At 37.0% G+C, this 12,006-nt stretch overlaps 1 protein-coding gene across 1 annotated transcript; it reads left to right on the top strand.

The window, feature by feature from the left end:
* The first annotated feature begins 771 nt into the window (after positions 1-771).
* On the top strand, positions 772-10,944 carry LOC146163544 (vezatin-like). The gene is made up of 13 exons (XM_083380534.1): positions 772-875; positions 1,124-1,255; positions 1,385-1,468; positions 1,752-1,915; positions 2,101-2,233; positions 2,675-2,823; positions 3,572-3,815; positions 4,487-4,646; positions 5,425-5,565; positions 7,267-7,342; positions 7,588-7,637; positions 8,258-8,472; positions 9,317-10,944. The coding sequence occupies exons 1-13, from the start codon at positions 831-833 to the stop codon at positions 10,412-10,414; spliced, it is 2,691 nt and encodes an 896-aa protein (XP_083236660.1). The 5' UTR covers positions 772-830; the 3' UTR covers positions 10,415-10,944.
* Positions 10,945-12,006: the final 1,062 nt, after the last annotated feature.

Here is a 12,006-nt window from a genome sequence, read left to right as displayed (position 1 = left end):
AACTATCTAACGTTATATAAACAGAATAATTTAGGCGTTTTTAGCTATACACAGAAAGTTATTTAGCACAATTTTAATTTAACCCAAAACTCACCTTGAAAATCAAACGGTAATTGTAGTTTTGATTAGCTTCGGACGTTATTCTGTTGCTCTTCACTGAGAACGAACAAAATAAGTCTTTCCGTGTTATTTGCTCTCATTAAATAGCCGTGGGCGCAGCAGTTTTTCTTGCCCGTTCGGGTTTGGTCGGAAATTGCACAGTCAGCCAGTCACCTTATAACTTTTTGCTGAGGAACAATCAACCTCCAAATCACGCTCCGTAGCGCCACCTAGAAACCAGATTAATCACATATTAACGACTGTTAAAATTCTGAAAATGTTTAGTTTTTATTATTCGATAAAGTTCTCAACTCTGATTATTGTTGTTTTTTATAAATTTCATTTGATTTAAATTTAATTTAGTTACTTATTTCTGTAAAAACGAAAGGCTACAAAACAGTGGTTCTATTAATATAATAGGAAAGACGTCCAAAGAGGCACCAAAACCGCAAATGTTTAAAGAAAAAAAATGTTTTGTAAACCTTATGCATTTTGTGTAACGTTTAACGGTAAAAAAATTTAACTTTAAAACAAGTTTTCAAGGTAAAACTGCTGTTCTAATCCGATACAACATGACGTTCAAACTTTCAATACTATTTGTTGACAATGGTACAGTTACAGTTGTGGGAATCCACCGTGAGAGTTTTTCACTTCATTAACAGAGTACGAAAAGAATCGGACGACGGTAGAATAGTGTGTACTGTAGTTTGTTTTGACCTGTGAATTGTAACATGTATGATACAGCTACGGACCTGGATGAAGAAGTGACGCTAGAGGTAGCGGAGGTTCCGTGTGAATTGATTTGAAACGCAATATTTACCTGTAAATGTTAATATGGGGTTTCCGCATTACCTGTACTTAAAATTTTATATAATTTGCTTGTTAAAAAGAAGCAATTAAAGATTTCTATTAAACACCTCAAAATCTTGTTTTCTTAAATCAGGTTAAAATAAAAATGTTTATTTAAATTTACATCATTACTAAACTATTTAATGACACAACTTTGTTTCATTCCAATTTTTAGGGAACACCACTCCATGAGTATCTTGGTGAGTTGAGTAACACTGAACTATTATATGTTGATGATAAAATTGGAGAACCAAATAAAAAACTTGAAAACTGTGAAAAGAATTTCTTCTATGGCATAACGCTAAAGGTGAGGGTTTAAATAGCAGTTTTGATTGTAATGAAGGATAATAACTTTAGGGTGTTTATTTTACATTCTAGATGTATAGAAACACAGGTTATTGGTGCATACTGTTACCAATACAATATTGTTTTTCAGGGTTATATTTGTGCAAAATGGAATGATTTGCGAAGCAGGCTTTCATCCTTCTTTCCAATTTCACAAGATATTTTAATTCAATTGGTGAGATTTAAAAAATGTTACATACTCTATATGAAACAAAATAGGACAAGTCAAAATATTTGTCTCGCTTTGATTTGAGTGTCTGAACGATTTTTGTTTTAAAGTTGGGTTTGGCAATTTTTTTAGTTTATTTTTGCAAAATATATGTTTAGTAAAACTACATCTCACTTACTATGGTACTCGTTAACATCACACTTGTTGTGCTTGGTATTCTCTAGCATATATGTTCCACGGTTGTCTTCAATCATCATTTACCCATTTTTTATTATTTTTATGGTGCTAGAGTAAAAACTATTACACTGAATATGGCAAAGAAATACTGGAGAGTGTTGTTATACTGGAAGAGGATCTTGACTATTTGTGTGTAGAAACACCACAGCAGTTTTTAAATGCCTTTCAAAACAATTCAATCAAACACAAAGTTGCTGACACAGTGAATTCAGCCAGGTAACTTTTGGTAATGAATAATATAAACAAATAAATACAAAGTTTACCTTTTTTACAGTCTTTTAAAAACCACAAGATAAATAAGTAATTATACTATCTTTACCTTTATTTAGATAGTTGTTAGTTGTTATGCTAACTTTTAGTTATTTTATTATTAGGAACAAGTCCGTTTTTTTTATTTTTAGGTACTCAATGTTAGTGGCTGCATTTACTGGTTGTGTTTTGTCAATTTTGTGTTCACCAGTACTCCCTTCCTTTATGCAAACTTGTGTTCTTTTGTCAGCCTTCTTTGTGCTATGCTTCAACATAAGATTAGAAGTGAGTTTCAAAGCAATTGCTGTTGATTAAATTTTGTATTTTGCTGTTGATTAAATTTTTTTTTGCTGTTTATTAATTGCAATTCATAAAGTTTTAAATGTTATTTTTTAAAGGTGTAAATTTGTAGAATACTGTTTTGTGCTAAATGTTTACCATACAAAGCCATTGGGTATAACATAAGGCAAAGTAATGTATAGTCCTGTTTACTATGTTGCAGCTGAGCACATAAATGTTAATGCTGTCTGTCAGTTAAGATTTACAAGTGTTAATCGCCCCTTAAGCGAGTGTAAATCCTTGTTTTATTTATGCTACACTACCTGTATTGTTCATTGATTTCTAAACTCTTATTGTTTGTTGCTTTGTAGTTGTTCAATTTTGTTTATACCCTGATCAAAACCGTGTGCATTATGTATGTATTATCACTATATAATATTTTTTCAGATTGTTTTTGAAATGTGGAAGAGACAACATGAACTGAACCTAAAAGCCCTGAGAAACTTTTTGTCATCAAGCAAGCATTTCGATCGTTTAACGAGAAAAAGCATCAGACTGATTCAAGAAATTGAAGTGGTGTCCCGAGGCTATAAACTGTAAGCTCAGTGTTAGGTTAATATTTTTCGTGTGGATAAATAAACAAAACAGAGTTTGAAACCTCCGGTTTACTTTTGCTTTCAACATGTTTTCTCGTTAAGCTGCACTTGCAATTTAGTTTTTTTTAGTAAATTAGTTCATTTGTTTATTCATATTCCTATAACCCAATTAGCATAATAGTGATCTGAACAAAACCAAATTGTTGCACCTAACTGAATAGAGCATATGTGTAGGTTCATTTACGACACTTTTACAGCAGTCTTTTTTATTTAAAAAAAATAGCAGTCTTTTTATTTTTATCGTCCATTATGTTTAGGTTATGGTAATACCTCAAAAAATGAAATTTAACAGAATGGTTATTACAATATCGATGTGTCATTTGTAATGTAACGAGGTTTACAGATGGATATCGTTAGATAAGATGCTCAAAAACGAACTCTTTGGTTATATACCTCATGCAAATTAAATTTGAAAAATTGGTGTAAATGTAGCTCAGAAAGTCTTTCGCTTTAACCGAAAATCGGTTAACAACTTTAAAATAATGTAAAAGCAAATTAATGTAAACAAAATGTTTACCCCCGTTTTAGTATCTTAAGTATCGTGATATGAGCATATAATCTTGTTTTCCTAAAGGAGGAATCGAGCGCTATCGGCAATCTGATCTCGGTGACGTTCAGCAAAAAGTGGCACGCGAGCTTGGCCCGATCGAATAAATAAACGTCAAATCACGATCGTTTTTTCGCGCAGACTCAACGGACGAACGCCGATCGATCGTCTCGAAGCTCAAGCCAACGACCGTAAGCGAACGCTCAGAAAACTTCGCATCGCGGTTCTTCGGGCTTCTACCCGTTGCTTCCTAGCCTGCCGTGACTCCACCCGGAGATTGGTCGCCTACTCGCCGACCCTTGACCCCCGGGCCGATGACGTAGGTGTCGAACAGCGCCTCCTGTGTCGGGCGCCCCTTGGCGAACTGGGACTGGCGTTTTTGGAGGTCGGTTATCGTGGTTTCAGTATACATCGTATGTTGGTTTGTGTACTTCTAATTGGCGAGCTTTAATTTAGGGTGCTGAATCTTTTTTTTCAAATTACTAAAAAAGGATCACATTTTCCGGACCTCCTTCGGTCTATTTTCAACTGGAGTCGAATTTTTTAAGGGGCCTCCACCTTAATGTTTAATTCAGCTTTCCTATGTTCATTGCAGTAGTCACAGTTATATTTAAGCTGTCTCCAGTATAGACGAATGGTGATTCGAATCTTTAATGCATTATTGGGATTAAACATTGCCTTTTAATTATTGTTAAACATTTTTTGTTGCAATTATTTTTTTTGGGGGGTTGTTTATGTAAAACTGTTAGCTTGGCTGTCTTACTGACGTCTGCTAAGTTAAAGTTGTCATTATCCGATGCGACAATTATGTTTCCTGACTTTAACTCACTGCTAACGTGTATGACATTGAACTTCAATCCCATTCATCCATTACCGTTAATGCTGCCCGACCCGTACCAACACTTTCACCTGGTATAAAGTCTTCCTACATACGTAGGTTTCTCGAAGGTTCGGCGCATGCAATTACGCCCGACGAGGCGTGCAGCGGCCATTAGCTTGTCGACTCCTGAAAACGCAGAGATGAGTTAATGCGCCACTTAAGCCTATTTCACGCAGAACCTGGACTCGTCGCCTATCGAGGCCTACACCGCCACTGACGGTTATTCCCTCGCCTCACTAAAGCGACTCAACGAACTGATGAGCAAGCAGCGATCCGAGATGCTCACCCACCTTTCGCTAACCCTATCCAAGGCCACGTGGGACTTTACCGAGAAAGGTATGACAACGTTGATTGCGATCAGATGTCAAGTTAAGGCTTTGTACAAGTGCTGTTTGGTACATGAACCAGCTTTTGCTAAAAAAAACCTTGAAGCTGGGAAAGAGCAAAGACCAAGTCTAGTGGTTTTCAAAAACTTTGTGATTTGCATTACTGATTGCCTCAATACGCGTGCAGGCAAACATGCTGTGTGCCGAAATTTTATTTAAAACTTCTAATTGTTTGTAGAATTCTACCACATGTTTGCATATTTTCCCTGCAGACATATTTTCACTTTAATATATTATTTTAGTCAATCAGTTTTCTGCAGCATGCACCGAACGTCTGTTCAGCAAAATTAAAAATGCATTTTAGTGACAAATATTTTATGGTTAGTAGATTAACCAATCTCACCCTAATCTTCCAACCTATTTTGATAGTTATTGCTTATAGGTTTTGCGGTTAAAAATTAGAAAATGATTGACTGTTAGGCACCCGCGTTGTGCAGTGTGTTTGCCAGTTTGCATTGTGTCCGATAAAACATACAATGTAGATGACTGGTAACTGATTTACAATGGTTTTGGCACCCTGGGTCACTTAAAGAGCCTATTTTAACAGTGCGCGAGCTATTTTTGTTTTTCCAATCAAATGATTTATAAAAAGTAAGATTAACTCTGTCGATCTAAAAATAATAAATTTAAAAAAAAAACGAACATATGTCATTTAAACGGACTTTTAAAACGGAAAACATGCTCCCAAACTGCAGAAATACATAGCAAGCTTATAGACATTTTCACAGGCTTCCTTTGCAACCTACCCGGGATAATTTCTTTCCCGACTCAAGAAACGATCTCCAGCCACAACACTTTGCGTTGCTCCTTTGAAATGCACAAATACTTCACAGCAAGCAATCAAAACAAGACGAAGCGACCCAGCAAAGGTATATTGATTAATAGACAGTGTTGTTGTACACAAGTCATTTTGAAAACAACAAAGTCCCATTCAAGTCATTTGTGAAATAATTCAAGTGGAGGTAAAGTATTTTATAAAAATAACAAGTGTCCCAGTCTACGTCATAAATTGACCAAGTCAAGTCCCAATCAAGTCATTCTTAGAACAAATTAACCAGTCATCCATCGAACAAGTTAAAGTCAAATCACTGTTATAAAAATAAAGCTATAAACTAATAAATTGTTATAATCGTCCGATTTAATTATAAGCAATAACTTAACCAAAAAAATAACCAAAAAATCAACACATAGCAAGCAAATTGTTTTACGTGCGAAAAACGCGATAAATACCACAAGTTTATAATAAAATGTTTTATAAAAAACATTTCATTTCAACCTAAGTCACTTGACTCAAAAATTAAGTCCAAGCCAAGCCATTTGGCCAAAATACTTAATTTAAGTCAAGCCATTTAAAAGCAGTGACTTAGTGCACTTACGTCAAGTATTGAGTTAAAGTCGTTTCAATACTGTTAATAGCACAGTCCAATAACATCGAATAGGAGTTGGCGTCTGACTTTATATGTGCATTTCAGTCGGGTTTGCAAACCTACGCAAAATTTTCTACCTTAAGAGTTATATAAGGTAACTTATCTTTTAAACGCTGAAGCAAATTTTGACCAAATTACTTTGAATTGCATTTGCACTTTTTCTTTTCTTTAACTTGGGAACTTTTTGCAGTAAATAAGTCATTTAAGATCGTATCGGACGCCTGACCTTTTTGCCAAAATATCGGGCATCGAAAAGAGATCGGTTTCGCTAAATTTAACTCGCGAAACACCTGAGTTTTAACAAAGATGACAAATCTTTACATTGCACGGGCAAGCTGCCACAATCTACCTTGTATTGCAGAAAGAAAACACGACAAGAGATTCTTGTCTATTAGCCTGTGTTTTCGTTTTATTGAGGATATGGAGAGTATATTTAAAGCTTTGTGACCCATAAAAAAGCTGTCTGGCTGCAGTTATAAAATAATTACAAGTGCTTTTAAGCTTCAATGAATTCAACGCTTTGTACAATTGCATTTATTTTAGTAAGTCCGCGTAGATTTATTGCTGAATTCCTTCATTGCGCTATGTCTAAGGAAAACCTACAGATTCGCGAAATTCCGTATCCTAAATACGTCAGGCAATGTCTCTGCGACCATTTGCAAGTCATGATTTCACTGCAAGCTAACCGTTGCTACAACCACCGGTATACATTAACGATAATTAATTTGCCACCCTGGGGCGCATTGGCCGAAAGACCAGACTCCTGAAATCGATTTCCTGATTAAGCTGGTGGCAGCATCAGGCAGAATTATCGGCCACATACTATGTCACTACGTTGTAAAAAAATTTAAAGTAAAATTAGGCATTCATTCGCAACTTGGAAGATATCAGCGTCAAACTTTAATTGATGCGTTAAATTTAAATTTAAGATAAACCTTAATATGTAAAATCACATAATTTGGCTTAAAAAAATTAACGTGCCACACACACACCTGGGCTCAATTAATTTTAGGGTGACACCCTGTTTTAAATAAGCAGGACGGTTATCTTCAGTCAAAATGCTAGGTCCACCAATGGCGTCAAACCAATCGGCTTATCTTTACCTATATTCGAATGGATCAAAATCTCTTTTTGTTTGTTCAGGCGGAAGCGGCAAACCGACAGCGCTGTCAATCAATCTCCACAGCCTGCAAGTCTACCTGAGGGCCGCTATGCACGAGTAAGTGACACCCAGAGTCTAAATGTCATAAATTTGTAACTAAATCGGCCGAAATACTTCCGGAAACACGGATTGATAAAATTCGACGAAATACCTTGAGTTTCCTCAAAAGGAACTTCAATCAATAAAAATTATATATTTGTTTTGCGATTGCCTATTGCTTTTAGCTTGGCTATTTTCTGCAACTACAAAACAAGTTTCTAGTTTATAGTTCTATTACCATCTCACCAAATATTTTTTGCCAGGGTGATGCGATTAGAGAATGACGTTGCCCAACACAAGAAAATACCTCCAGGTAAGACTGGTTTACGGTTATAAACGGACATTTCAATGCCTGCTTATACATTCATCTTGAAAGCATTGATACCATCCAGGTCTCTTATAATGATTGCCGAAAAAAGACCATGCGTGTATTTTAATTTTAAAGGAAACAATTTCAGGCATCATGACTAAAAGTCATTAATATCAGATAGTCGACTTTTACGAAGAGAAGAGTGAAAACTTTGATTCATGCAAACTAAAATTTACCTAAGGACTTCGCTGTGGGTTTTTAAACAGTTGAAAAAAACACTTAATCCCGCAGAGTGATGGTTTTCTGTTTGACACTAGCACACGAACAACTCTGCCCTGGAATATAGATAATTTTGTTGCTTTTTATACGTTCAGGACTGAAACGCGCTCCGTAATGCCGTATTATAAACGTAAACCACTAAGTGACGGTTTATATGTACGGAACATTTTAATCTACTTCAATTGGAAAAAAGTGCAATGGTAATGATTTTCAGGATATTAAGCCGAAGTTTGCTTTTGCATTATTGAGCCTATTTAATTATTTATCTTTAATTTTTATGCAATATTCAAAAAAATGCCTTTTAATGTAGCAAACTCTATGTTGCATATTTGTAAACATGACAGATCGACAATCCACCATCAACATGCACCTGTCGTCCAGCGCCGAGAGCTGGGATCACTGCGAAGAACAAATCCTCCTAATGGGAGGAGGAGGCGAGATTAAGGAGGATAAAGGATGCGAGGATCAAGCACGCGTCTCCGGTTGGAAGATCAACAAAGAGGAAAGGGTAGAAGTGATGTCTCTGGAGGACAGTGTCGATTACATGGGAGAAGATCAGGTGGGTTGTGTATAGTTAAGAGAGGTTGGGTTAAGTTTGGATTTAACTCGATTTTAAACATAATTTTCAACGTACGTTTTGAAAGTCCGGACAGAATTTAATCCTGATCAGGCTTATTTCGGTCTTTTCAAAGTCATAATCTGTACTATATATAAGTTCCGTTATCGTTGGCCAGTACGACTCCAAACGGGCTTGATCACAGAATACTTATTGTGTGCATGAATGTATCAGTTGTACGTACAGAGGTTGGTATTTTTTAGGAAAAAAATGTTCATTTTTATTCCGCATATTTCTAGTCATAAGCTTTACCCACCTATTTAAACGCGGAACACAATTTTGTTTAAAACAAGATGTGTTACCTGCTTGTAAGGATATTTTAATTTATTCTTTGTTCGATGTTAGCTTGTTTTGGAAATGTATGACTCTAGAATAAAAGCTCCAACAAACTCGTTGCTGGTTCTAATTTCGTTCTTATTATCCACCGAATTTATCCTAGTTAAAAGACAATGACTTTTGATCTAGACAATACTTTGTTTCTTTAAAATATAATAGGTGTGAAACAGGTGCTCGTAGAGGCTTTTGTATATCAAACATGATCAACCTAGGCCCACCACATTTTAGTGTTCGGCGTGTAATTTCATAATAGCGGCCAATGGATCTTAACCTGGGAGGAGGGGGGGTTTATAGGATTAAATTTGACAATTCATTTCCATTAAGTAAAACGTATTGATATTAACGAACCATTAGTGTACACATTAAAAGTTGGATTTTGGGACAACATTTCGTTTAGGAGTTTTTCACAGCACGTAGATTTTCATTTCTCCATTTTTACGTCTTTGCACAGATATTTGAAGCAGTAACCAACGAGCGCTCTTCCGACACTGAGGACGCGACACGCGATACGGAAGATATCGCGACGCAAGAGGAAGCGCAGAAGAAGGCGAAGAACATACAGTCGGTCACCGTGATGCGGGAACTTCGCTCCGTGCTGGCGATTAAAACATCCGAGGAAGAAAGGGAACAATGGAAGAGGAAGCTCTTCCCTGCTCGAGCGGGAAGGAGGAACAAGGATGAAGATCAGAAGATGAGATCCGCTCCTAGCAAAGGAATAGAACCGAATGTTGATCCTACAGTAGGAGCATCGGACTCAACAGAAACGAAACCTAACGGCGCTTTTGTGAAGATAAGCTTAACTACAAACGCTGGTACTGAATTAAAAGGTAACGATTCAGAGTCGACTACTAGCAGAGGAATAGAACAGGATGCGAACCCTACAATATCGGACTTAACGGAAATGAAACCTAACGGCACTTTAGTGAAGATTAACCCAGATACGAACGCTGGTGCTGATTTGAAAGGTAGCGATTCAGAGTCGACTATTCGGCCAGACCACAAACCGAACGCAAACGTTATGAACGGACACAGTGCTGTACATTTACCACTCACCACCAAACAGTTTCCTACCTGCAAAACCAGCGTTTCCTCAAGATCTCAAAGCAACGTTAACCAGCGAAACAACCAAAAAAACAAGGAAACGTGTAACACTGCCAATTTAAACGGGCGCATTTCTTTGGACTGCAAGACTGAAAACAGCTCCGACTATGAAACCTACCCATCAGCAACACAAACCCACCTCACCCACCTAAAGCGGGCCCCCGGTCCGGGGCGTCCCCCCTCCGCCACCCACCGCCGAAAACCCATGCATGACGTCATCACCGACGCTCAAAATTGCAAACAAACAGGCGCTTCTGAAGACAAAGCTTTGGAAAACGAGGAAGGCGATACAGAATGGACAAAGGGACTGGGCATCGGCTTCACGAACTCATTGGCCGCCCAGGCCGCTTCCATGGCCAGGATCCGTCGGGCGCCGCGGCCGGGCGCGTTTTTGATGGCCGAGGCCGAGACGCTAACGTTCGGTTCTTCCGATAGCGACAGTTCGTAGATTTTCTATTCGTTCGTTGTTCAATTGTTGTCTGCTATTGCGCTTTACGGTGTTTATCGAACTTGGGTACCTTCACTGTTTCGTATTTTGTCCAGATAACCGATAGTTTTTGGTAAATTTTTGCGAACAATACATTCAAATTTCGATAAAAAACAAAATTTCGATAAATTTTTCAAAAATAAAGGAAATTTTTCCCAGTACTGAGTCACACTTGTCGAACTGCCGTCTCTGTAACCGTTTTAAGTAAAGATATTATTGTGCACCACTTGTACTATCGTAACCTCTTACATATCAATGTACATCCAAAGGCCTAGTTGTGAACCGATGATAGAAAAGATTATTAATTTCGTGTGGGTGTTTTGTCGAAAAGATAAATCAATTAAATATTTATGTCCTCATTTAAAGATGCCATATAGTTCTTGTTTGCTTGCATTTTCGTGAACTCTGTAACTGTTTTTTTATCTTTGTTAATCGGCTTCCGACTTTTACGTTTAAACTACTTTTTCGGAGCGCTTTTGTTTGATTTTCTTCCTTCTCTGTTATTGTGTTCTTTTCCTGGGAATAAATCCACTGTCTTCGCTGAATCTAGCAAGTAATCGCAAATCGGTATCATGTGGCAAAACTAGCCCTATGTGATGTTTAGTCATGACCAGGACCAGGACTCGTTTTATCACCTTATAAACATACAACCTTATTATAACTCAGTAAATAATTCGGCTAGTGTTAATAGCGATGTGTCATTGTCGATATCCACCTCCGAGTTTTTTTGATGTCTCAAAGACAGAGCACTTCAATAGCGTTAATCAGATTGCTTTAAAGCCATATCTAAAACTTGACTTCTAAAAACAAGACTTTTAACCCCAGACAGGAAATGTAGATTGAAAATTTCATTACGCCCATTCCTAAAAATCTTTGCCTTCTTAATCGTTTTAAATTACCCACCTGGCTGTTGAAATGACTTTCATGTTAACACGTTTATTTAGCCTGTTTAAATAGAAGGCTGTTTTGTTAAGAAAAACACTTAAAACTCTTCTACGAATGTGGTAGGTTGGGTCTATCTGATGTCAACGATCTGGCTGCATTTTGATTCGTTTAATAGTGCCTAGTTTTCATGAGCAATTAACAAATACCTTTTTCAAGTTGTTATTTATCAGTGATTACTATTCAGATGTCATGTTTCAAATCTCTTTAACGTGTGTAACAGGTACAAGGTTAGATTAAGATTTTTTGACAGTTCTAAGTGTCTTTCTAAAACCGGAACCTTTTCCGAACCTACCTTTGCTTGCTATTTTGTTTTTATGCGCCTACAGTTGGCGTGCAGTCGACAAGGTTTTATGTAAAGTGTTAGGCACTCAAAGTTAGCTATTCGCACCGTAGGCTTTTTGTGTTAAAAATCACCAAGTGTGTAATATGCACATGGGTATGTTACGCGTGTATTTTTAAATTTTGGCATGCGGCGAATTGTGACGGATCTCAATCAGAAAAGGTTAGTAAAAACTGCAAAAAGGCTGGACATAAAAGCGGGAAAATGGTTTGTTTTTCAAAAAAAAAAAGACTGCAGAGAACTGCCATAAAAAGCTAGTACGTATAAT

The sequence above is a fragment of the Ascidiella aspersa genome, chromosome 2 (assembly GCF_963924565.1).
Source record: "Ascidiella aspersa chromosome 2, kaAscAspe10.2, whole genome shotgun sequence".
Taxonomy (NCBI): domain Eukaryota; kingdom Metazoa; phylum Chordata; class Ascidiacea; order Phlebobranchia; family Ascidiidae; genus Ascidiella; species Ascidiella aspersa.
The sequence above is the reverse complement of the archived record's forward strand: the minus strand, read 5'-3'. Positions and strand labels throughout refer to the sequence as shown.

What these genes read in the sequence shown, in the direction of transcription:
- LOC146163544 (XM_083380534.1), top strand. Translation starts at nt 831, where the DNA reads ATGTATGATACAGCTACGGACCTGGATGAAGAAGTGACGCTAGAG. An exon ending in GCTTCAACATAAGATTAGAA is followed by an intron (nt 2,234 to 2,674) that starts GTGAGTTTCAAA and finishes ATATTTTTTCAG; the next exon opens with ATTGTTTTTGAAATGTGGAA. An exon ending in TGGGACTGGCGTTTTTGGAG is followed by an intron (nt 3,816 to 4,486) that starts GTCGGTTATCGT and finishes TATTTCACGCAG; the next exon opens with AACCTGGACTCGTCGCCTAT.